The sequence below is a fragment of the Notolepis coatsorum genome (genome assembly GCF_963971535.1).
Source record: "Notolepis coatsorum genome assembly, chromosome: 12".
NCBI classification, from domain to species: Eukaryota; Metazoa; Chordata; class Actinopteri; order Aulopiformes; family Paralepididae; genus Notolepis; species Notolepis coatsorum.
Window position 1 is genome coordinate 17,857,533 of NC_140176.1, and position 27,110 is coordinate 17,884,642.

Consider the following 27,110-nt stretch of genomic DNA (forward strand, 5'->3'; position numbering starts at 1 on the left):
AGTCGAGAGAGACGGGCGTTGTCTGCCCATTTTTCCCCTTGATGGAGGCCTACGTCCGTCAGGGACAGGTGGTCTCCCACATCACGGGCCTCACTCCCGCCTACGTGCGAGTCACGAGGGTGGTGGGTTTGGTAGAAGGTATGAAGGAGGGGGTGCCTCGGCTTGATAGGCCGATGGCAGCTCTCCTTTGTCCTGAGGTGGTGTGGGAGCCTTTACGGAAGCCGGTTCCCCACGGGAAATCGGCGCGGCGGTTGGCTTACTGGAGTGACCAGGCATTCATCTCCGCGACTCAATCCCTGGCTGCCACGTCTAACATCGCGCAGCTGGCGAGATTCATGTCCGGGATAATGACGGGCGGTACGGAGCTGACCGAAGTGCAACGTGATCAGCTCGCCCAGGCGGCAGGAGCCATCCTGCATCTGATCCAGCTGCAGGCCGTCGCCGCTGGGAAAGTACGCGCCCTGGCCACTCTAGCCCAGCACCACCTTTGGCTGGAGCAGGCGCGTGTGCCGGAGAGGAAGAGGACACCACTTCTGACGGCACCCCTCTCCGATGTTGGGCTCTTCGGGTCGGCGTTGCAGCTGATGACCTCAACCTGCAGGGAAATGCAGGAGGAGCGGTCCGTGCTCCAGCCTCATTTCCCCCCGCCCGATGTCACCGGTGGAATCAGACGGAAGGCTCGTCGTCGAGGATCCGCCGCCGAAGCCGCCGCTGCTACCACCGCCACTGCTGGCCCTTCAGCGAAGAAGGCCAGGAGGAGAGAGGGCGCCTCGGCCACTGCAGCCGGCCCATCCACACTCGGAGGTGACGGTAGGGATCGTCGAGACCAGCCTCCAGTCCTTTACCGTCCCTCCGGGGCTCCCCGGGGTGGCAAACCCCGAGTGGCTCGTGGCAGGCGTCGCTAGTGACTTTTCCCTCTATTGGTTCCCCCTGTTCCCTTCCCGGCCCAACATATGATTTTTTGTCTAAATAAAAGGTCCCTCCTAGGAGGGACTGTATTTTGTTACAAACTGTGTGTTTATTCACTACATATGATGTTTTGGAGTTTTTTCTTGAGTGGTTATAGGAACAACCACCACGTGTGGTACCAAGAGGGTGGTTGATTCCCTGGTGTGTTGGAGCGGAGTCAACTCCCGGGTTACCCGGTTGAGTGTTCCCCTGCACGTTCATGACGTCTGCCAATCGTGTCAGCCTTCTCTGCCTCGGCCCCTCTGGAGAGTCGTGGTTTTTTGGTGGAGGCTTTGTCATGGTGCGCAACAATGCCAGCATACGCCCCTTCCGCCGGGGTGCTGTTTTCAGTTGACCCCTTTGGCGCCTGTCTCGTCCGCAGTGCTCCAGGCTCGGGTCAAGTGCCTGCTGCCTGGATTGAGGGATCGACCACTTCTGGAGGTCGTCTCCCCGGTGCGCTGCCTGCTCCCGCTGTAGTGTAGCCTCTTGAGTGCTTCGAGTTACAGCCATGCTGACTGCCTGAGTATGCCAGGGTCAGTGTGCCAGGCGGCGTGCTAGTGGGGGGAAGGGCCCGCTCTTGGATGGGCCCTGTCCGAATACGCTGGCGATGTGGGGGGCGGTGTCACTAGTGACCGCCTGGTGAGGTCTTGATGCTGTGGCGTCGTTGACCTCTCCGGGCCCCCTTTTTCCGGGGGGCTCCAGTCCCTTCTGGGTCTGGGTCTTCCTTCGCGCTCCGCTGCTACGGCCTTGCCATGGGGTTGAGTTTGCTCTTGACCCCGTGATTTTGGGGGCGGTAACGAAGTTTGTTCCTTCTGTTCGTTCCCTGGTGGCATGCGGGTTGTGCGTGTGCGTAGTCGTGGGGTCAAGCCACGGTCTGCTCACCCTGTGCGTTGAGTTGCTCGAGTTCCTCTTCGCACGGTCGGATCCGTCTCCCTCCCGTCCTCCAATAGGGAGGGTATCCTCCATTAGGGAGGGTCGGGGGGCTCGGTCCTCCCCGGTTCTGATGGTTGTGGGGGGCCTCAGTGGGGTACATTTGCCGAGCTTCAAGCTCCCGCTCAGCTCCCGTTGTGCAGAATGACGCTGAGCAGAAGCTAGTACGATATAGAACGATAGGTTATGAATATAACCGTAGTTCTATGAGTACTAGTGACGCTCAGCGTCTAGACGCCACTGCAGCCTTTGATCTTGCCTTGTGGTGAAAGATTGGGAAGGAGGCGAGTGTGGGGCCACACACCTGCTTATGAAGGTAGCGGATAGGGGTGTGGCCAGACGAATGTTGGTATGTAAAGTTACATTGTGAGTTTTTATTCAGTGCATATGCACGAAGTGAGATATGTGCAGAATGACGCTGAGCGTCACTAGTACTCATAGAACTACGGTTATATTCATAACCTATCGTTCGTGAATCCCAAAATCGGCCCGAAAATGTCTTAAGTGGAGCTAGGACAAAATGTTTGTCTGATCCTTTGTCTTAAGCCCGTTGGTGAATGACCGGCCATGTGTCTGGCATGCGTGAATACCAAACCAAGCCGCATTTCTCTGAGACGCTCTCTGATTGGCCAACGCCTGTTTCTACACTGGTTAAGCTTAGGCAGTCTTCGAAGTTGGTTAAGGTTAGAGTTTGTCTTAGAGCGTGACGGCAAGTTCTTTCGACGGTTAAGCTTAGGCACTCTTTCGAAGTTGGTTAAGGTTAGAGTTTGTCTTAGAGCATGGCGATAGAACGCCAGGTAGTTTGCAGGCTGTTTGGCGTGGAAATGGGCAAAGACACAGCTCGTCACGGATTGGGCAAACGCGTCAGTGGCCAATCAGAGAGCGTCAGTCAGTGCCAATCAGAGAGCGTCTCCGAGAAATGCGGCTTGGTTTGGTATACACGCGTCTGGCACACTAAGAATGCTGCTTCAAAGATGGCTGTCCTGACAAAAGGGAGGGATTGGTGCTAGCATAAAACGACGCCTTGTCACCGATCAAAAGAGATATTCAACTCATGCTGGGTTCAAAATATATGTTCCAAATATATCCCTCAGTTAAAAGATTAGGAATAATTTTCATCTGGGGAATTTTTAGATGTTTTATTGAAACATTTTTGGTAACACTTTATAATAACACTCAGTTATAAGACATTTATAAGTTATTTGTAGATAATGATCATGAACAAACCATTTATATACATTCGTAAAGTATTATTAAATAATTTATAACAATAATTGTATAACATTTACAAATTAGTTATACATTATTTATAACTCATTATCAACATTGTTTTTACTTGATTTGTTCCTCATTAAATAATGTTATTTAATGTGTAGTAACACATTTATAGATGCTTTAAAAAATGGATATGAAAAACGACTATACCTCCATTTATTTGTTCATGTTCAACAAATCATTTGTAAAACATTCTTAAAAGATCTATAAATCATTTGCAGATGTTATTGTGTGCCCTAATCTAAAGTAAAGACTATTCATCATTAACAAATGTCTAATACAGTTTATTTGTGGACTTTTATGAATACACACGAAGCAATTACCAGACTTGTCTTTTCATGTTTAACAAATGATTTGTTAGACATTCATAAAACATCTATAAATCATTTGCAGATGCTATTGCTTGCCCTAATCTAAAGTGAAGACTATTCATAATTAACAAATGTCTAATACAGTTTGTTAATTATTTGTTGACCTTTTCATCACCTGTAACAAATGTTGTAGACAGCTTTCGGATCCACCCTTCTTTGTGACATCAAACAGTGACACAATTAGGACTATAGATAAATGCAATTTTATTAACATATAAAATACATGTGCACACATAACATATAATGTAACATGGGGGACACTAGAACCCAGGAGTTCCCTGGCCAGGTATTGCCAGAGTATGAAGAGGGAGTCTCACGCGAGTGAGACTTGAATGTTCACGTTTGTTCTCATCCGTTTGAATGGAAGCTACAAGCACATTATACAGTACATTAACAGAGCCAAGGAATTCGTGCTGCCCCACGCTTCTAAACACCTTTTTCGTTGGTAAATCTATTCCATAATTTCCGACCTACAACTTATAGTCCTATATTTTGTGTAGACATACTTGATGTGGTGGGCACTAACGTTACATTTGAATGATGTGTTTGTTCCTAATGTGTGCTCAGTATATTGCGGTATGTGGGCCGACGTGTATGCTACATGAGGGTAATAATTATTTGTATTTTCAGGCTGTATGGGCGCAGATACAGCCTGAAAATACAAATAATTATTATGTCATCATCACATGCTGCAATATACTGAGCACACATTAGGATGCCCATGTACATGTCAAAATACTTCCCAAAGGTCAGTGAATACTACGACCACAACACCAGAGGAAGCTCAACAAATCATGTTAAACCCAGATTCGGCTCAAACAAGCGACTAAACACGTTTCGCAATTATGCCACATCAATGTGGAACGCCCTACCCAAAGCTGTAAAGGAATGTGAATCCCTACCCACATTCAAAACCGCTCTTAAAAAGCACCTACGGGAAGCTGCAATTTGAAACTGGCCACCGTAAATGTCCAAACCCCCCACCCCCTCCTAATAGACAGTCTCCTCCCCACCGCATGTATATATTCTCTCCCCGCCATATATGTATATTTCTCTCCCACCCACCCACCCCCTCCTAATGTACAGTCCCCTCCCCATCATATGTATATACTCTGTCAGGATCTATGAGTAACAGTACTGTATATTTGAATACCGTATATGTCACAAATGTATCAGTACTAAATACCTATATGTCCCTATGCCATAAATGTCATGTATGTTGAGTATGTCATAAATGTCAATATGAAATGAAAATGGGGGACCCTGATGTAAACAAGACAAACAACTTTCTCTGGTATGCATCCCCTTAACAATTGTGTGTATTGAGCCGTACTGTATTGTACCCATTCTGCAATCTGTTAAATAAAGTTTTTATTCATCCATTCATTCATTCATTCATTCATTCATTCATTCATTCATTCATTCATTCATTCATTCATTCATTCATTCATTCATTCATTCATTCATTCATTCAGGAACAAACACATCATTCAAATGTAACGTTAGCGCCGACCACATCAACTATGTCTACACAAAATATAGGACTATAAGTTGTAGGTCAGAAATGATGGAAGACTTACCGCCGAAAAAGGTGTTTAGCCTGCTCATACCTTAAAAGCGTGGGGCAGCAGGAATTCCTTGGCTCTGCTAATGTACAGTATAACGTGTATGTAGCTTCCATTCAAACGGACGAGAACAAACATGAACTTTCAACTTGCGTGGGACTCCCTCTACATACTCTGGCAATACATGGCCAGGGAACTCCTTGGGTCCTAGTGTCCCCCACTTTACATTATACAGTATGTTATGTGTGCACAGGCACGTGCATAGAGCCCAAAGGGTGCTCGAGCACCTGCGCTTTTGTGCCTCATAAAAAAGTGCCCTTTTTATGCAATTTTTTTTAATACTTTATTTTTTACTGTTGCGATAAAAGTGTCTTTCAAGGATAAGTGAGCCCCTGCACTGATTATTATAGTTCAATATTCAATATTTGATCACCAAAACCCCCCAAAAAGCATAAAAAGGGAGCCGCCCACCCAAAGAGGGCCCCCAAAAATGGCAGCCTTTGAGCACCTGCCCCTCTAACGTCCTGTGCACGTTCCTGTGTGTGCAGTGCACATGTATTTTAGATGTTAATACAATTGCATTTATCTATAGTCCTAATTCTGTCATTGTTTGATGTCACAAAGAAGGGTGGATCCGAAAGCTGTCTACAACATTTGTAACAAGTGATGAAAAAGTCAACAAATAATTAACAAACTATTAGACATTAGTTAATGATGAATAGTCTTCACTTTAGATTAGGTCACGCAATAGCATCTGCAAATGATTTATAGATGTTTTATGAATGTCTAACAAATAATTTGTTAAACATGAAAAGACAAGTCTGGTAATTGCTTCGTGTATATTCACAAAAGTCCACAAATAAACAAACTGTTAGGGATTGTAATGCGACCCCAATTGCACGACACAGACAGGTAATCAGAGTTAGCCAAAACAAGGGCATAATTTATTCACAACAAAAAAACCGCACTGTCCCTTTAAGGGAGAACTCAAAATAGAGTCCATGAATGAAAAGAAAGTTCTGAGTCTGGTCCTATTCAGACTCACCAGAACACTTGCCGACGGGCAACACAGCAAACGGGGTCCATGAAAACGGAGTGAGAAACATAGGCTTCCTCCCGTGGAAACATTGAGAGCGATGACGATGTCTCACACCAGGAACGAGGCCCACGGAGCGAGAGTAGGGCAGTAGATGGTGGCACGACGTCTCCCAGTGAGAACATAGGAAATCCTCCCATGGGATTATAGTGAGCGAAGACGATGTCTCACCAGGAGCGCGGCGGTTGATGGTAGGATACAGAACAACCTAGCAATAAGTGGAAGGGAGTCTGCAATACTTGTACTCTCCCAACGAGCTGATTGCAAACTCCTCTCAGGTGCGTGAAGTAGAATGTTCGGCACGCCCCCTCGTTGGGCAGCATGCAGTCCTTACCCAGCCCTCACACAAACTGTATTAGACATTTGTTAATGATGAATAATCTTCACTTTAGATTAGGGCACACAATAACATCTGCAAATCGCTGCTGTTGGGACAAAACCTCATAACTCCAAAAACCCAACTTTTCAGCAGATGAAAAAAACGAACACAGATTTGAGGGTGAATAGAGTTAGGAGGTTTAGACAGATGATCGGTTTAATGCTTTCCCATTGTTTAAACTTTGTAAAACCCACACACACATATGGAGGATGATCTACGGAGTTGATTTATATAATAAAAAAAAAATTCAAAAAATGGAGTTATGAGGTTTTGTCCCGACAGCAGCGAAATGATTTATATATCTTTTAAGATTGTTTTACAAATGATTTGTTGAACATGAACAAATAAATGGAGGTATAGTAGTTTTTTCATATCCATTTTTCAAAGCATCTACAAATGTGTTACACATTAAATAACATTATTTAATGATGAACAAATCAAGTACAAACAATGTTGATAATGAATTATAAATAATGTTGAACTAATCTGTAAATGTTATACAAATGATTTAATAATCATTTACGAATGTATATGAATGGTTTGTTCATGATTAGTTCATTATCTACAAATACCTTATAAATGTCTTATAACTGAGTGTTATTATAAAGTGTTTTTATTCAAATGACTGACAGGGCCCTACTCGACAGGCAGCCATGTTGGCAAAAAGAGAACTACACAAATTCTGGGCAAGGCCTCTGTTCTCTCATTCCAGATGGAGGGATATGCGGTGAGATGAAGACAGTCAAATGACAACAGCACGAAACAGATATTTTTTTAGCCTTCCCTTTATTGAACATTGAGCATACAAAGAGAGGTTCGTACAACCATGATGGTGGTCACGGTGGCGCGATCTTCTCCCTCTGCTCCAGCTGTGCTCCAGCAACTTTAAGCCTTGAAGCCCTTGGACTGGGAAGAGGTCCAGACCTCCTCGCCATCCCTCTCGATCACCATGGTGCCATCGTTGCGCATGTACATGTGGCACATCTTGAAGGTACCGGAGGCCTGGGTCTTGGTCTGCCACATCATCTTGTTGTCCCTCTTGTACATGACGAAGTTGCAGTCGTCCTGCATGCACAGGCGCCAGGCGTCACGCTGGCCGGCGGTGTCAGACGTCCACATGGGCTTCCAGCCGTAGATCACGAAGTTACCGTCCTCCTGCGAGAGTTGCACAGAGACATAGATGGAAGATAGATGTCACCAACACTTCCAGGTGTACAGTCGCACCGCAGTTATTAGAATATTGAGAACTAAATTTAAGGATCTGACTGATTTATGTGATCATCGTGGGTAAGTAACACATATGGCTAGGGTTCCAAATAATCTGAACTATCCCTTTAACATTCTGATGATGAGGTCGATGGCAACAGGAAGAATTCTAAGATAGAATTTCAAGGAAATAAAATAGTAAAAGAAATTCTCAAGACCCAAATATATACAGTATACCTTGACACACAAAAGTATTTTTCCAAAAGCACTGTTACACCATCTCTTTGGCGCCATTTCAGAGGAAGAACACTGTCGTTCCTCAAGTACTGACCTGGAACTGAGCCTTCCATTCGTGGTTGTTGGACATGAGATAATCTCCCTTGCGGAGCTCATCGAACTTGGACATGTAGTTCCTGCTCATGATTCTGAAAGAAAGAAATACAGAGGCTTTAGACCAAGTGCTTGGTCTCTCAATTCTATTCTCGTTCTCTTGCTAAAATCTTTGTTGTGCAAAAGAGGAGAACCACATATACACAAGATAAACATATGCTTCAGAGAGTAAGTGTAAAAAAAACACAAAAAACCGATGCTCTAAAACAAGTTAAATATAAACCTGAGATGCCTCTCTATCCTATTTTACCACAGAGCAAAAAGAGGCAGAGGAAGAGAGCTGCAAAAGAAGCGTTAGACAGATTCTCTACTCACAGGCCGGTTGTGGACGAGTCTGATGCTGAAGCTGCAGCTGAGTGAAGTGTCTTCCAGTCGGACACCTCTGGCTTTTATAGGCCCTGACCCAGCAGAGAGACAACCCACACCCTCTGTGGAGACCTAATCTAATCTGGCATAATTATACACAAAACATGTTTTAGCTCAGTAATTTGATGTGTGCCGTTATGTACTGTGGATGATGAGGATAGCATTTGGGATCCTGGGATGAAAAAAACTAAACTCATTCATACTGTATTGAAATGCTTGGTATTTATACTAAGTATCTGCACATGGTTTAGCCTGAATAGAAGCAAATTTTGATGTGTCGGGGAGACTGGATTTCCACACGCTATTCATGCCAGTCAGGGCCCTCCATGCCAGTGCCTTCCTCACCTTAAGGTCCTGCTCTGTTGAGTTGACCCAGGAACCCAGGTATTTGAAGTTGCTGACCTCTGCCAGAGTATTGCCTCCTGCTGTGTTGAGAGGTGGATGGTCCAGGGGGATGTTATAAGTAATGACCTCAGTCTTCTTTGCATTCAGCCTGAGGCCAACCCTGGTGCATTCTGCCTCCACTCTGTTCAAGAGCTCCAGAGCTTGCTCCACACGGTCAGACATCAGGCAGATGTCATCTGCATAATCCAGGTCTGCCAGGACTACAGCAGGGTTTCTTCTGGACTTCCGGGCTGTTATTGTGAAGCCCAGCTCTTGCTCCCACCCAGTAATGGCTTTCCTAAGCGCATAGTCCAGGGCTACAGTGAAGAGAAAGGGGGCAAGAGTCTCCCCTTGTAGCACCCCTGCATGGATGTCAAACTCCTCACTTTCACCGTCTGGGGTTACCACCTTGGCTCTTGTGTCCCTGTACATGGCCTCTATAGCCCGGAGCAGGTTAGGAGGGACCTCGTAGGCTTTAAGGATTTTCACCAGTATACCTCTGTGTATTGAATCAAAAGATTCAATAAGTCAATGAAACAGAAAACCGCTGTAAGGTTGTTCTTTTTCACCTCCTCGATGATCCTCCGGCCAGGATCTGGGTTACGGTGGTCCTTCCCTTTCTGAAGCCATTTTGATTGTCCCTCAGGTGGGGGTCAATGGCATCCCGAATCCGGTAAGTATCATGCGGTTGAACATCTTTGCAATGACACAGGTCAGGCTGATGCCGCGATAGTTATCCGGCTTAGCCAGGTCTCCAGACTTCGGTACCGGGATGATGTTGGAGAGATATGATATGTCAGGCTTGGTGTCTTCCATCTCCTTGCTAATGAGATTTACCCTTGCAGGGACAATGAACCTCATTCACCAACATTGTCTTAAGATTTGTCTTACAACAACCTCCTTGGAAGGTCGTAAGAGAAAGCCGATGACAATTACCCCCGGATTCACCAACGCGTGGAATTAGGGTTGTTTGAGATGACTTTCGGCTCACCTCGGAAGTAGCCGATTACAGCTGGGGGAGGAGTCAAAAGGTCGAACACTTCTTGAGTTGACTAGCCTGCTCACTCACACACACACACACACACACACACACACACACACACACACACACACACACACACACACACACACACACACACACACACACACACACACACACACACACACACACACACACACACACACACACACACACACACACACACACACACACACACACACACACACACACACACACACACACACACACACACACACACACACACGGAATTATTCAGCAGACACTTTATCATGTAAGATGTGTGCAAAGAGATATAGGCCTATATATTCTAGTTTCGGCTAATTATAATTCTGAGAGCAGTGATAATGTTTGGCCAACTAATTATCCTTTGGAATGTATGTGGGGGTATATGAGAACAGGTAGAAATACTATAACACTCACTACAAATTGATGTGAATCAAGTCTTAATTTATTATTATTATTAGATACAGGAGTTTGTGTACCAAGCGCTTCTTCAAATAACTTTCTCATTATATTTTGTTCAGGGGGGTTGATACTGTTATTGATATGAACTCCATTGCAGAGATGTTTATTAAGACGGCATTTATGAGGAATGTGTAAAGCGTTCAATTGTGAATGTCAGTACTGTGACAAAAATAATTTGGTGTCTGTCTGACAGTTCATGAAGTTTATCTTGGAATAATGATGGATAAAATAGACGTCTCATAACTTCCTTGTGGGTGGTGACAACTTTTCTGAGCCAATGGGCGCTTTGTGCAAACCAGAGCATGTCGTTTCCCATCATGCATGAGGTTGAGCAGTCGGTGGAGAGCAACTGAAAACTGCGAGTGGCTTGCTCCCGTGAGATTAACGCGGCTCGCGCAGTCAGATTTCCAGAGAAAGTCGGACAACATTCTAACCGCCATGCAACGCGCTTGACAAGGCCGTGGTCAAAACTGCGCAGGCCTACCTCATCTCAAACAAGCCTGTTGTCTTAACTTGCCAAATTATCACAGCTAGGAACCCCTGAATGATTGTACGTCACTCATTCACAAACTGGGGAGCGCGTTCCTGTTTACTTAATTTGCATACAGACACACCCCTCCAGCTCATTATAATGTGAGGCCCGTGCACAAAACAAGGGTCAGCATTGCCCCGTATTCAACAGGTAGCGAGGAAGCGCTTTGTGGCGGATCAAAATTAGATTAGATTCAAATGTATTTACATTTGAATACATGTATTTAGTCATTTAGCTGACGCTTTTATCCAAAGCGACTTACAAGTTCTGTATGACAAGTGATCAGGAAGGGCACAACTCTATCAGCTGAGTAACAATGTTCATCAAAGTGTTGAGTGTAGGTTAGTTTATTAGGACACGTGCATGACAGTAAGGTTAGTTAGGGTTAGACATTTTAAATTTTTTTAAATTAAAAAAGAAATTCAGATAATGGTTGAAGAAGTGCATCTTTAGTCGACGGCGAAAGATTGGATGGTTTTCGGCTGTCCTAACTGGGGTGGGTAGTTCATTCCACCATTGTGGGGCAAGGACTGAGAAAAGGCAGGTTCTCCTTGATGACCCTCCCGGAGCTCGGATAGGAGTGGGTCTGAGACGGCCAGAAGATGGAGAGCGTAGTTCAAGTTCAAGTTCAAGTTTCTTTAATAGTTGTCATACAGAAGTACAGAATACTTTTATACAAAATGCTTCTTTCTGTTACGCCCCAGAGACTGTGCTAGACAAGAGATAAGTATGAAATAAAATAGTATAGCATGTAAAAATAGAAGTAAAAATAGAAGTCACGTACGTAGACACAGTGTTCAGTATACATATGTACAATGTTCGATGCAGAATAGAAGTAACTGAGTTACCATACAATATACAATATACTATGCAATACTAATATACAATACTATGTAGTGCAAAGCAAAGATGGGATGAGGTACAATTTAGGTACAATTTACAGTAAGGTGTACTGAGGTATGGGTTGTAGTGCAAATCCTTTACCAATAAATATAAAGTGTGTTTAGGTGTTCTAAAGTGTGGAGAGTGGGTGCTGCAGTGCGTTGTTTGTTTAAAGTGAGTGTGTGCGTGTGGATGTGTGTGTTGTGAGTGCATTTGATGGTTGTTGCATAGTGTTATTGTTCGTTGAGCAACCTGATGGCCTGGGGATAGAAGCTTCTTCTGAGTCTTTCTGTGCTTGCCATGAGACTCCGGTATCGCTTGCCTGACCGCAGCAGTTCAAAGAGGCAGTTGTTTGGGTGGCTGGAGTCCTTGATAATTCTCTTAGCCTTACCCCTGCACGTAGGGGTCTTGAGGGTGTGTAGTTGGTGTCATAATCTGAACTATCTGGACACAGACAATACTCCACCCTCTGGCGCTCTGTTTGCGGTACTGCAGGAGTGCCTACTCTGGAGATTATTGAATGTGTGTATTAATGTGTTCCCCTTGTATTTGTTATCGGTCCTGTGTGCTCCCCAGTATGTTCAGATGTCTGCCTATTAGTCTAGTGTCCTTGTATTCATTGTATTATGTGTTCCTATTATCCCTGTTATTGTTAGTGTCTAGTCTTGTCCCCTCTGTGTATTCATGTTCCTGTGTGTATCCATATTCATGTTCCTCTCTTCCCCAGCTGTTCCTGTTTAGTAATCAGTGTGATTAGTCCTCCTATATATTCTGTGCTATATATTCCCTGTCGGTTTGTAAACGTATCTTGTGTCTTCCGTTGTTGTCAGAACATTATTATACCATTGTGGTTGTGATTCAGCACCCTTCCGTGTTGTCTCTAATTCGTACCCTTTGTTATATAATCATTATCTGCCAGCTTAGGCTGTGGTACTCGTCTTTATTGTTTTGTTTTTGTAGTTGTACTCCAAAGAAGTGCAGTAAAGCCTCTTCTCAACTACACCCGCTTGTGTCCTGCCTCTCTCTCATTCCTGTATTGCGCCTGGGTCCACACACCAACAACCAGATTCTTACAGTTGGAGACCATTGACCGGAGGTAGGCGGGAGCGGTTCCCTTTGCCGCACGGTATTGTCAACTCATCATACAGCACACTATACCTATAGTGGAATTGACTGTATTAATATTCCATATTTATACGGTCTTGTTGCGCGCTCCTGGCCACCTGCCGCAGCGCGCGCACACGTGCACGAGCGTACTGTATAGTCAGTGATGGGCAAGCTACTTGGAAAATGTAGCAAGCTACACTACAAGTTACTCTCGATTAAATATAGCTCAACTACAATGGAAGCTATCCCCAGAGAAATGTAGCAAGCTACACTACAAGAACATGACAAAAATAGCTAGCTACATCGGCACTACTTTTTTTTTTTTTTTTTTTTACTTCATGACCAAGTTTCCACCAAACAAATAGGCAGGAAAAAAAATTCTCAGTTTGATTGTTTATTATAAAACTGAAACAAGCCCTCGGTCTGGCTTTTTGTGTCATCCTTTTAACATGAACTTGTATTACACACTTCTTCAATATCTGAATTGTTTTACTTCATTTTACTAGTATTATGCTACCAATGTATATACTACTACCAACTATGCTAATATGTCTATACTACTACAGTATGTACTCAGAGTATAACACTCAAGCTTGACACTGACAAACAATACTACTTATCCTTGGCTGCTAGATATGTACCACTCCTACTGACTTGTTGTACACAATTTGTAAGTTGCTTTGAATGAAAGTGTCAGCTAAATGACCAAATGTATTTAAATATGTAACTCACAAAACATTCCATGGCCCCAAAATCATGTGGGGACCCCCCCTGGGGGTCCTGTCCCACAGGTTGAGAACCACTGCTTTTCCCTCTTTTTTTCTTTTCTCCACCCCAATAATATTGTTCATTTTTTGCCTACAGTGAAACATCATGATAGCAGCTATCTTAGTTAAAGCTGTTGACAAAGTGTACTGACTTGTGTGCTGTTTGGGAACAGTTGATTTTCATCAGCTCACCTGACTGTCCTCAAGTTAGTGCTGGACGTGTTGAGAGAGCAGCATATGTTTTAGCCGTTTTTTCAGTCAAACTCATACATGTGTCCCAGATAGGGCCATGGAGAGTCATTGTTGTTATTGACATCATCATCTTCATCAATGCCATCGAACCCCTCTGCCATTTCGCGCAGACTGGTTCATTTCATGTAATCCGTTAAATTGCATTCATTCAATACGTCTGTGTTTTGATTTTCACTTCCTGCTTTGCGGCTGGAGTCCCGCCCTATCCTGCCTCTGATTGGCCTACCCGTAATGTTTTGGTCTACCATACCCAATCATGAGTCGTCACTCATATCTAAACAAACCAACCAATCATAGTGGGTTTTTTACGGGGAGTTTTTTTTTCTCCTCGCAGATCTTCTAGTCTAGACTGTCTCTCCCGAAAGTAGCGTGTGACGTTTCTCGTCGCTACGTTACTACTTCGTTCTATAAATAGCTCCGCTACAGAGATCGCTACCCTGGTTAAAAAGTAGCGAGCTACCAGCACGCTACTGAGAATTGTAGTTAAGCTATGTAGCGTCGCTACTTGTAGCAAGCTACTGCCCATCACTGTGTATAGTCTATGTGCGTAATGAATGAACAGTAGGCTTATATTATTCGAATGACTTGTTTTATTAGGAGATTGCAGATACTGCGCTGCCCTATAGTGTCATAATCTGAACTCTCTGAACAATCCTCTGCCGCCCCCGGGCGGTCTGTTCACGGTGCTACAGGCCGCCGCCCTTTGTATGGGTCTTTATTTACCTATTCTGTCAAGTCTGTTGTCTATCATTTATATCATGCTCCCTGTGTATCTCCCATTAGTCCTTATGTCCTAGTCTAGCCTGTTGTTCCCTGTGTGTGTATTCATATTCATATGCTCGTCTAGTCCTGTATTCCCAGTGTTGTATTAGTATTCTTGTGTCTGTCAGCCCCAGCTGTTTTCCATCATAATCAGTACCTGTATATATTACCAGGGTCGCGCCATTGTTTGGTTATCCTGTCAGTACCCTTCCGTGCTGTGTTCTGCCTCCCCGGTGTTATCCTGTCGTGCTACTCTGCTTATCCTTCGTGAAAGCCTTGTTATTCTGTATTTCCCCCGTGAGTCCGTTCCTGCTTCCTAGCCACGTTTTCCTGCCCTGCTGAGGTTTTTGTTCCCGTGTTTTAAGTTCGGTTTTGTTTTGTACCCCTGTAATGTGTGCCTTGTTGACTATGCTCAGTAAAAGCCTGGTTATCTGCAACTTCGACTCGTGCTCGTCTCTCTCTCACCCATCATTGTCCTGCGCTTGAATCCTACCCACTTCTCCTAAACACCTCACTACAACATATAGTAGTCATACTGTAGTTCTACTACAGTACAGTACAGTACACATCTTAGCGTGACATCTCTTAAGGTCGCCACAGAGTCGGGCGTGAGCGGACCAGACTCCACAGAGGCGTCGCACACCGGTGTCACACAAAAGGCTGCTTGGCATGTTGTTTGACATCGACCTGCATTAAATGTAGTAAACTGGCATGAGAAATGTAGGAAATTGGTAAGCGGTGTAAAGCTTGCCTGAAACCTCACGATTGTGGACATGCCTCGCAAGGTCCGGTCGGCTCACAGTACGCCCGACTCTGTGGCGGCCTTAAGATGTCATGCTAAGATGTGTACTGTACGTACTGTACGTACTAGACTAGTATAGGGCAGCGCATACAGTATCTACTATCTCCTAATGAAACAAGTCATTAGAATAATATAAGCCTACTGTTCATTCATTACACACGTAGGCTATACAGTGTGTGTGTGCGCTGAACAGGTGGCCAGGAGCGTGCAACAAGGCGGTATAAATATGGAATAATAGTCTATTCCACTATAGCTATATCCACGCGATTAGCTTTAGTTCTTATTTATTTATCCACTGTCATTTGCAGTGTTGGTGTAGTGTTTTTATTTATTTTCTGACATCAAGATGCCTCTTGAGGCATGACTGTAAATGTAAACATTTATTTTTTTATCATACAAATATTGTCATATTTATTATTATTATGATTATTTAATTCCAAGGATGTCTGTAGTTGACATGAACGCATTCACCATGATTCCTCACAAATAAAGCCCTTAAGAACACGGCGCTCTTCAGTGCTCTTAAATCCTGCTCTTAGTCAAAGGGGACATGCATTGCTATTCCTAGCACTATTTGGGCAACTTTACACAATTCCTGTGAGTCTGTGGAACACCTCTGTAAGGTTTTATTAAAAAAAATTAATTGTTTTATATTTCTAATCAAGTACTCAAAAGCCAAATTTTTCTCACTTTGGATTTCAGGCTGTTATTGGATTGGCTCCGCCCATAAGCACTTTGAGTGACAGTCATCCACACAGTCTGCGAGTGGCAGACAGAGAGAGAGAGAGACACGGAGCACTGTGTAAACAAAGCTGCGTGTGTGAGATAAGCAGGTCCCCTTCTCTCTCTCCCTCCCTCTCCCGTTTGAGGAAGTGTCGGCTTACACTATGCGCTACAACCACAGAGCCAATCGGATCACTATCCGCTTCCCCAGCGCCACGTGACATCACAATGCGAGTCAAATCAGAATGACCTAATTAACTGGAGCAGGAAATGGTCTGACCTGAATGACAGCAATCCGCCAATATGGTATTTAGAGACACAGACACATTGATACTAACTCCTATTACTTTATAAAGCCATTTATAATGCATGTCACCTTTAAGACCGAATCCAGGAGAAGGGACCGTTTGTGAATCCCAAAATCGGGCAGAAAATGGAGCTAGGAAAAAAATGTGTCTGCTCTTTCGTCTTAAGTCCGTTGGTGAATGAGACCCAATGGTGATGTCTAGACCGGCCATGTGTCTGGCACACCAAGAATGCTGCTTCAAAGATGGCTGTCCTGACAAAAGGGAGGGATTGGTGCTAGCATGAAACGACGCCTTGTCACCCATCAAAAGAGATATTCAACTCATGCTGGGTTCAAAATATATGTTCCAAATATATCCCCCAGTGAAAAGATTAGGAATTATTTTCATCTGGGGAATTTTTTGATATATGTAATGACTGACAGGGCCCTACTTGGTTCACAATAATCTCTTTGTTGTTGTCTGCTCAAAACTCAGAGGCCTCTATTGAATGCCAATGTGTTGATATGTGAGAAATATATCAGTGAAACAGTAATATCGTGCCTTTACAATGTTTGATCTACTCTACCGCTGCACAGAAATTAGGCATTTTCTTTTTAAGACGGTTACCAACGGTCACAGGCAGCCATGTTGGCAGAAAGAGAACTACACAAACATTCCGGGCAAAGGCCTCTGTTCTCTCATTCCAGATGGAGGGATAGGTGGTGAGCTGAACACAGTCAAATGACAACAGCACGAAACGGATATCTTTTTTAGCCTTCCCTTTATTGAACATTGAGCATACAAAGAGAGGTTCGTACAGCCATGATGGTGGTCACGGTGGCACGATCTTCTCCCTCTGCTCCAGCTGTGCTCCAGCAACTTTAAGCCTTGAAGCCCTTGGACTGGGAAGAGGTCCAGACCTCCTCGCCGTCCCTCTCGATCACCATGGTGCCGTCGTTGCGCATGTACATGTGGCACATCTTGAAAGCACCGGAGGCCTGGGTCTTGGTCTGCCACATCATCTTGTTGTCCCTCTTGTACATGACAAAGTTGCAGTCGTCCTGCATGCACAGGCGCCAGGCGTCACGCTGGCCGGCGGTGTCAGACGTCCACATGGGCTTCCAGCCGTAGATCACAAAGTTACCGTCCTCCTGCGAGAGTTGCACAGAGACATAGATGGAAGATAGATGTCACCAACCTTTCCAGGTGTACAGTCGCACCGCAGTTATTAGAATATTGAGAACTAAAAGGATCTGACTGATTTATGTGATCATCATGGGTAAGTAACAAATATGGCTACAGTTCCAAATAATCTGAACTATCCCTTTAACATTATGATGATGATGTCGATGGCTATAGGAAGAATTCTAAGATAGAATTTTGAGGGAAAAAAATTTAAAAAGAAATTCTCAAGACCCAAATATACAGTATACCTTGACAGTTGACAGACACACAAAAGTATTTTTCCAAAAGCACTGTTACGTCATCTCTTTGGCACCATTTCAGAGGAAGAACACTGTTGTTCCTCAAGTACTGACCTCGAACTTAGCCTTCCATTCGTGGTTGTTGGACATGAGATAATCTCCCTTGCGGAGCTCATCGAACTTGGACATGTAGTTCCTGCTCATGATTCTGAAAGAAAGAAAAACAGAGGCTTTAGACCAAGTGATTGGTCTCTCAATTTTATTCTCGTTCTCTTGCAAAAATCTTTGTTGCGCAAAAGAGGAGAACCACATATACACAGGATAAAAAGTATGCTTCAGAGAGTAAGTGTAAAAAAACCCACAAAAAAACAAGTTAAATATAAACCGAGATACCTCTCTATCCTATTTTACCACAGAGCAAAAAGAGGCAGAGGAAGAGAGCTGAAAAAGAAGCGTTAGACAGATTCTCTACTCACAGGCCGGTTGTGGACGAGTCTGATGCTGAAGCTGCAGCTGAGTGAAGTGTCTTTCAGTCGGACACCTCTGGCTTTTATAGGCCCTGACCCAGCAGAGAGACAACCCACACCCTCTGTGGAGACCTAATCTAATCTGGCATAATTATACACAAAACATGTTTTTAGCTCAGTAATTTGATGTGTGCCGTTATGTGCTGTGGATGATGATAGCATTTGGGATCCTGGGATGAAAAAAACGAAATGCTTTCATACTGTATTGAAATGCTTGGTATTTATACTAAGTATCTGCACATGGTTTAGCCTGAATAGAAGCTAATTTTGATGTGTCGGGGGAGACTGGATTTCCACACGCTATTCATGCCAGTCAGGGCCCTCCATGCCAGTGCCTTCCTCACCTTAAGGTCCCGCTCTGTTGAATTGACCCAGGAACCCAGGTATTTGAAGTCGCTGACCTCTGCCAGAGCATTGCCTCCTGCTGTGTTGAGAGGTGGATGGTCCAGGGGGATGTTATAAGTAATGACCTCAGTCTTCTTTGCATTCAGCCTGAGGCCAACCCTGGCGCATTCTGCCTCCACTCTGTTCAAGAGCTCCAGAGCTTGCTCCACATGGCTTCAATTCATCATATGACGACATACAGATAGACAGTACTGCTACATCTATACATTTATGACATACCAGATTTTCAAATACAGTACTGTTTGTGATACTAAAAAAATCCAGAAAAAGAGTGTATATACATTTGACATAGAAACTGTGCATTGGGGGAGGTTGGGTAGGTGGGGTGGGGCTGTACATTGGAGGTGGGGGGGGGGGGGGGGGGTTGAGTAGGGGGGGGGACGACACTGTACATTGGAATACTGACATAGAAACTGTACATTGGAGGAGGTTGGGTAGGTGGGGTGGGGTTGGGTGGGGCTGTACATTGGAATACTGACAAAGCCATGCTTGGTCTTTATTGTACAACTGGGTTAGGACATTTGTAGGGGCCAGTTTTGAATTGCAGTCTCCCGTAGGTGTTCTTTGAGAGTGTTTTTGAAGGTGGGTAGTGATTCACATTCCTTTACAGCTTTGGGTAGGGCGTTCCACATTGTTGTGGCATAATTGCGAAACGTGTTTAGTCCCTTGTTTGAGCCGAATCTGGGTTTTACATGATTTGTGGAGCTCCCTCTGGTGTTGTGATCGTGGTATTCACTGACCTTTGGGAAGTATTTTGACATGTACATGGGTACCTTGGTCGTGTAGTGTATCTTGTAGACCAGGCCCATTGCAAGTTGCTGTACTCTGTCGTCTACTCTAAGCCATCCTAGGTTGGCAAAGTGTGCAGGGGTGAGGTGGGTTCTAGGAGTCAGGTCAAGCAGTAGTCTGACTAGTTTGTTTTGAGATGTTTGTAATTTGGTTTTTAGTGCCTTTGAGATGCTTTGGTACCATGAGGTGCAAGCATATGTGTGATTGTGAAGCCCAGCTCTTGCTCCCGCCCAGTAATGGCTTTCCTAAGCGCGTAGTCCAGGGCTACAGTGAAGAAAAGGGGGCAAGAGTGCCCCCTTGTAGCACCCCTGCATGGATGTCAAACTCCTCACTTTCACCGTCTGGGGTTACCACCTTGGCTCTTGTGTCCCTGTACATGGCCTCTATAGCCCGGAGCAGGTTAGGAGGGACCCCGTAGGCTTTAAGGATTTTCACCAGTATACCTCTGTGTATTGAATCAAAAGATTCAATAAGTCAATGAAACAGAGAACCGCTGTAAGGTTGTTCTTTTTCACCTCCTCCATGATCCTCCGGCCAGGATCTGGGCTACGGTGGTTGTTGTGAAGGGCCAGATTAAACCGAATATATATATTTATTTATATATATATATTTAATTGTATTTGTATATTCTCTAATATTCCCTGATATCCCTTGTATATTCCTTGTACAATATGCATTGAATATCCATTCTAGCCTACTGAACATCCCATAATAGTCTCCATTCTACTATTGGTCGAGACCTTGGTGCCAGGCTGCCATACCCCCCAGACCCAGTTCAAACGTACCGCTCAACATGTACGAACAAGTCCTAGTTCCGCGTAGGAATCTGGCTACCGCACCACTAATGGGACTATTTGGTCATAGTGCGTATATATACTGCGCTACTAAAGTAGGACTCCCTTTTCAGTCCAGTTTCTTACCCTCCAATAGAGTGACAGACGTAAAGCCTCCCCGCGACGCCACGTGTGGGAGTAAGGCCAAGTTCGGCCTACCATCGGTATTGAGACATCGTGTATATTAATATTTGAATAGTCATATTTGGCACTATATCGTCGAGTTGGACGTAGTCTATTAAGCTAATAATAGTCTGTTAATATATAGTGCTTCGTACGGTGAGAATACTACCGTAGTCAGCACCCCATCGTTTCGGGCAGAAAACTGGCTGCTTATCCAGGATGATCGACCCCATGTGAGACTGCACCCGAGGAGCCCCAGAGCCGACGAGCGAGTGGACCTGTATACCGGATTATTCTACCGACGACAGCCCGCCTTCCCAGGCACGGATTATGCTTTGTATACGTTGATTATTCCATGGATAAAGACCCCCGACACTGCCGTGTGTTGGAACCCCCCCCCCCTGGAGAGGACGCAAGGTGAGGAGATGCTCTGCAAGACGAGGTCGCTTCACGTCTCTCCTCCGTGGACCGGAGGACGCCGGCCCACAAAGAGTCCATCTGCTTTCATCTGCGGTCCAAGGATCGCCGGTGCATTGAACGGCACTACAGTGGGTTCACCTGGGATACCCTTGGCCGGATGAGGCAGCCGGACTCTACCCCCCCCCCCTTCCTACTCCTGTCGGCTTACAAGCGACCGGATTAACCCCCCCTAGTGTATCCAGTCTGTAATCATTAAAGTATCATTGCTGTTATTCCTTAACTATTCCAGGTCGTATATGTACCACCTGCGCCTTCAGAGATTGGACATTCTCTATTGATATACCGACGAATACTCTTGCCATAAAAGTGCATACTAATTCCCATTCATAAATGTGATTGATTTGATTAAGTGCTTGCTCTACACACCATCGCTGTGTAGAAATAAAGACCTATTTCTAATTCGTACATTTGTGTTGGATCCGTTTCATCTACGTGACAGTGTTCATCATAATATATTTATGCCGAGTACTGGGTGGCCGAATATTAAGTACAAAGGTAGTGGTAGTAAGTATCATATCTAGTAATACAGTCAGGGAATTGTACCCCTCAGTTACAATTGGTCCTTCGAGCCGGAGGGTAATTAGTGTAATATTAATATAGTGTTATTAATATTGAAATGGCCTATGATGAACACTCCACGAAACGATCCTCCTAACCAACGCCCGCAGCGCGAACGACGGCTCCCTCAGTACTTAGAGGCTTACGCTGTCAGTCAACAACCTAGTCTTCTACTAACAGTGAACGCGGTAAAACTAGAAAGTAAAAGTATGTCTAACCCCAACGCCCAGACTACCCCGACCATAGAGGCCCCTACGGGTTCTAATGTAACTGACCAAGTTCACGGTGGGGACCAGTGGGAACCAGACATGACTTCACACCCCGCCAGTACTGAAGAAGTAGCCCCCGATGAGTCCCGGGAGGAATACAACGCTACCGAGAGAGAACTCGGCACGGAAGAAGACGGGGAGAGCACCGTGGAGATAGAGCTCCAAGGCTCCGCAAGGAGTACCCCGAGGGAAGGCTCCCCTATACAACCGCCTTCTCCCAGCGAGGCAGAGAGGACCCTACAGCAGGCCTTCCTCATCAGCCTGAACGCCGCTGCTGAACGCGACCGACTGCAGATCCAGCAGCGGAGCGAAGAAGAGCATATACGTCTAGAAATAAGACGCATTCAGAGGGAAGAGAATGTGGCCCGAGACCGAGCAGACAGCCAGCGAGCAGCTGCTGGTGCTCTACGGGACGCAGAGCGAGACAGACAGCAAGCACAACTAATAGAACAGCTGATCAGACGGACAACACCCTCTCCCTCCGCCAGAGGCTCCAGGAACTCGTCTAGACACACCTCCAGGGCGGCATCCCCTAGCCGAGTAAACAACCCTGAACTTGACCAACAGACGAGGTCTATACCCCCCACAGACCACCTCCCCCCACCGGTCCAAGCGAGACCTAGCAACCGGGAAGGAGCAGCATATCCTGTGGAGAGGCTAAACCAGAGACTACAAGCACTGGATGACCTAACTGAAGACGAAGAGGAAGAGGAGGAGAACCACGCCCGACGACAGCACAGTACTCTACCGGACCAGGAGGTCCGGTACAGCCCAGGCTATACTCCCGCGGAGCTGCGCTACAGACCCCCGACTCTATACCCGGGTGAGCACGACGCACGACCCGCACCGAGGAACAGCACCTGGACAAGCGGGCCATGGTACACTGCCGGTACCAGCCCATACCAAGGAGCGGGAGGAGACTCGCCTAGGAGGCCTCTCCCCCAACGCTCGCCGATGTATCCACAGTCAGCGTCATACATTGGCACGCCTATGGTACCCGACTTCACCCAAGAGAACCGGGCCCAGTATACAGAACTCCGCATGTGTCTGGAGACCATGTTGGTGGATGTATTGGATGAACGCCATAAATACGCCATCCTACTGAAGCACTTAAAGGTACCCCGCGCACATAATATAGCGCTCGCCTACGCGACTTCCACCACCCCATACACAGCAGCGCTGGTAGCATTGGACCAGAGGTATGGGCGCATATGGGATTACGTGATCCAGGAGATCCGACACATCGACCGCTTACCCCCAGCAATAGACAATCGAGCACTGGACGACCTGTCCATCAGAGTGCAGTCCCTGGTAGGGATGTTGGGAGCGCAGAGAGAGAAGGGGAGGCATGAACTTTACGCCAACTCAAATGTGGAAAGGATCTTGGAGAAGCTGCCGCCCGCTCGACAGGAGCGTTTTAGGCGGCAGAGAGACCACCGAGACCCGAATGGCCCCGAACCGAACCTCCTCGATCTAGCAGACTTCCTGGCGAGAGAAGTCAGCAGCCTACGGCTAGATACATTCGGACGGAGCACCCCTGGCTCCAGAGAAGGAACCAGACGACTAAATGATGGAAGAAGATCGGTGACTGTGATGCACCAATCGGAGTCAGTACCGAGCAGCAGGAGCCACAGTACCCCCTCCAGAACGGAGAAGTGGAAGATAGTGTGCCCCTACTGTGAGAAAGAACACTGGCTAGCGCAATGTGACTCCTTCCCCAAGCTGAACGCGGAGGAAGCAAGTCAATGGATAAAGTCCAACAAGCGCTGTTTTCGCTGTGCGCGCTCACACATGGCAGCCGAATGCCGCTTAAAGAAAAGGTGCACCAAGTGCGATGGAGCCCATCTGGACATACTTCACGACAGTAACAGACGGCGCCCTTCACCCGCACCATCCAGCAGCAAAGCGAGCGTCATGTACATCGATCCCGCCAGCAGCAGTGGAGCCCGAGTACTCCTAAAAGTAGTGCGTGTGACACTAAGCTACCAGAATAAAGTCCTGGACACTTACGCCGTCCTCGATGACGGGTCAGAGAAGACCCTTCTGCTCGCCTCCGCTGCGGCCCAGCTAGGGCTGCGGGGAAGCGAAACCCAAATGACAATTCGGACAATAAGACGAGATTTGAAGACGATAAAGGGCGAGAATGTCTCATTCTCTATCGCAGCAAGCGGCCAGCCTGAGCGACGGTACCAGATTACAGACGCTTTCACAAGCCAAGAAATAGGACTGTCGCGGTACACATACCCCGTCGCCAAGCTGATGGAGAAATATGCACATCTGCGCAAGTTACCGATCCCGCTCATAGACAATGCTATGCCGACCCTGTTGATAGGCTCCGACCATGCAGACCTCATTGTCCCGATAGACCGGGTTCATACCGGACCCCGAGGCTGTCCTGCAGCAGTCGAGACCCGTTTGGGATGGACTCTCCAAGGCCCGCTCGCCAAATCTCTCAACCGAAGTACAGCCACTAGATGTCTCCACTCCCGAGTCACAGAGGGAGAAACCGCACTCCTGCAACACGTAGAGCGGTTATGGACCTTGGAACAAATGCCCTTTAAGAACGGAAAGAAAGACATTCGCTCTAAAGATGACATTTACGCCATTCACCTCCTCGAGACAGGGACCAAGAGAGTACCGGTCAACGGCGTGTTGAGATACGCCACGCCACTCCTGCGGCGAGAAGGAATGCCTACTTTCCACGCCAAGACAGACGCCACAGAACGGTACCTGCTGAACACGGAGCGGCGCTTAGCCAAGAACCCCGCCCAAGAGAGTGTATACCGCGCTGAGATTGAGAAGCTCATCACAGCGGGACACGTCACAAAGATGGACATTAAAGAGGCTGACCAGACCACTGAATCGTGGTACGTGCCTCACCACAAGGTCCATCACAACGGTAAAGACCGCATAGTATTTAACTGCAGCTACCAGATCGGATCCCAAAATCTGAATAAAGAGTTACTGCCCGGTCCCACACTCGGCCCCTCCCTACTCGGCGTTCTACTCCGCTTCCGCCAGGAAAAGGTGGCCATCAGCGGGGACATTAAAGGAATGTTCCTGCAGGTGAGATTAGTAGAGGAGGACAAGCCCCTGTTGCGGTTCCTATGGAGAGAGAAGCCAGGAGATGAGCACCCAGCCATCTACCAGTGGGAAGTCCTCCCCTTCGGAACGACGTGCAGCCCCTGCTGTGCTACATTTGCACTACAGAAACATGTAGCAGAGGACCCAGCAGCGGACGAAGAGGTCCGACACAGCGTAAAGAACAGCTTCTACGTAGACAACTGTCTACAAAGCCTTTCAACCCAGGAAGAAGCCGAGGCTCTCCTGATTAAACTCCGCGCCTCATTGATCAAAGGCGGCTTTGATCTCAGGCAGTGGGCCAGCAGCGATCCGCAAGTACTGCGCAGCCTCTCCTCCGAAGACAAGGCAGCCAGCAGCGAGACCTGGATGGCTACAATCCCGGGAGAAGCCCAGGAGATGACCCTGGGATTGGTGTGGCGATTCAAAACAGATTCGCTTCACTACAGACACAAGCCCCTGACTACGGAGCAGGGAAGGCCGGCGGCGGCGCCGACCACCAGACGGAGTGTGTACACAACACTCGCCCGACAATATGACCCGCTAGGATGTATTCTACCGTACACCACCAGGGCAAAAATGATTGTACGAGCATTGTGGGACAAGGACCAGGGCTGGGACGACCCCATTCCCGCACACCTTGCATCCACCTGGAGAGAGTGGGAGATGGAGCTCCACTCACTCCCAGGCGTTAATATGCGCCGAAGCTACTTCCCACCCACGGTGAGGCCAGAGACATGTAAAATGGACTTACACGTCTTCAGTGACGCCTCAGAGGTCGCATACGGATCAGTAGCCTACTTGCGGGCCCAAGAAAGGGGGGGAGAGATCTACACAGCATTTGTCCTCGCCCGCTCGAGAATAGCCCCACGCAAGCAACAATCTATCCCACGTCTAGAGCTCTGCGCGGCCCTAGCCGGAGCGCACCTAGCCACGCTCATCCAACGTGAGCTCACCATACCGGTGTCTAGAACAATCCTGTGGTCAGATTCCACGACAGTACTCGCCTGGATCAAATCGGACTCATGCAAGTACAAAGTCTTCGTGGGAGTCAGAGTCACCGAGATTCAAGACTTAACCGAAGAGTTAACCGGAGAAACAGAGTGGCACTACGTTGATACAAAACAGAACCCAGCTGACGTCATCACCCGGGGAATGCCCCTAGATGACCTCACCCGTCGCAATGTCTACAGTGACGGCCCAGCATTCCTAAAGCTCCCGGAAGGAGAGTGGCCCACGCCTATCCCGAGGAAAGCCAGTCAGGAGGAGGCTGAGAATAAGAAGCCTGTGTTCTGTGGATTGAGCACTGTTATCTACCCAGTTACCCCCAACACACTCCTGATGGGGCGGCTAGATCCTGCATTACCCCAGACAATGTACCGGCCTGAAGAAGCGAACGGCCGACGAATGTGGAGGTACAGTCAAGTATTAGCCGACAAGTTTTGGAGCAGTTTCCTACTGCACTACCTACCGTCTCTACAGACCCGCCAGAAGTGGGTAAAGGAGAGAGACAATTTGACAGAAGGAACAGTCGTCATGATTATTGATCTATCACTGCCCAGAGCTATGTGGCCGGCCGGCCGCGTAAGCAAAGTGATCACCGGTGCCGACGGCAAGGTCCGAGCAGCTGAAGTGCTTGTCCAGGGTCGCACTTACACCCGTCCCGTGGCGAGGCTCATAGAACTGCCCCGACTCCCAGACACAATCGATGATGACCATGACCCTATAACCCTATGACTTTGTGAAGTTGACTGACCCCTACAGCAAACCCTTATGTGTTAATAGACAACGCGATTAATCTGTCTCTGCTTAACTGATTAGGTCTGGGACCAATCAGGGGGTGGCTGTTGTGAAGGGCCAGATTAAACCGAATATATATATTTATTTATATATATATATTTAATTGTATTTGTATATTCTCTAATATTCCCTGATATCCCTTGTATATTCCTTGTACAATATGCATTGAATATCCATTCTAGCCTACTGAACATCCCATAATAGTCTCCATTCTACTATTGGTCGAGACCTTGGTGCCAGGCTGCCATACCCCCCAGACCCAGTTCAAACGTACCGCTCAACATGTACGAACAAGTCCTAGTTCCGCGTAG

The 27,110-nt window shown here is 46.6% G+C and overlaps 2 protein-coding genes across 2 annotated transcripts; both read right to left on the bottom strand.

Moving 5' to 3' along the window:
- Positions 1–7,449: 7,449 nt before the first annotated feature.
- On the bottom strand, positions 7,450–8,191 carry LOC311237783 (B-type lectin plumieribetin-like; the record flags this gene model as incomplete). Its single annotated transcript, XM_084325761.1, has 2 exons — positions 7,450–7,719; positions 8,102–8,191. 2 exons carry the CDS (start codon positions 8,189–8,191, stop codon positions 7,450–7,452), a joined length of 360 nt encoding a protein of 119 aa, XP_084181887.1.
- Positions 8,192–17,296: 9,105 nt separating this feature from the next.
- LOC311238214 (B-type lectin plumieribetin-like) lies at positions 17,297–18,439 on the bottom strand. Its single transcript, XM_084326239.1, has 3 exons — positions 18,411–18,439; positions 18,049–18,142; positions 17,297–17,661 (listed from the first exon to the last, which is right to left on the bottom strand). Exons 2-3 carry the CDS (start codon positions 18,136–18,138, stop codon positions 17,392–17,394), a joined length of 360 nt encoding a protein of 119 aa, XP_084182365.1. The 5' UTR covers positions 18,139–18,142; positions 18,411–18,439; the 3' UTR covers positions 17,297–17,391.
- Between the last annotated feature and the right edge of the window lie 8,671 nt (positions 18,440–27,110).

Bases quoted from the DNA above. Each gene is read 5' to 3' on its own strand.
- LOC311238214 (XM_084326239.1), bottom strand. From the start codon at position 18,138: ATGAGCAGGAACTACATGTCCAAGTTCGATGAGCTCCGCAAGGGAGAT. The intron at 17,662-18,048 runs GTCAGTACTTGA...CAACTCTCGCAG, and splicing joins AATGGAAGGCTAAGTTCGAG to GAGGACGGTAACTTTGTGAT.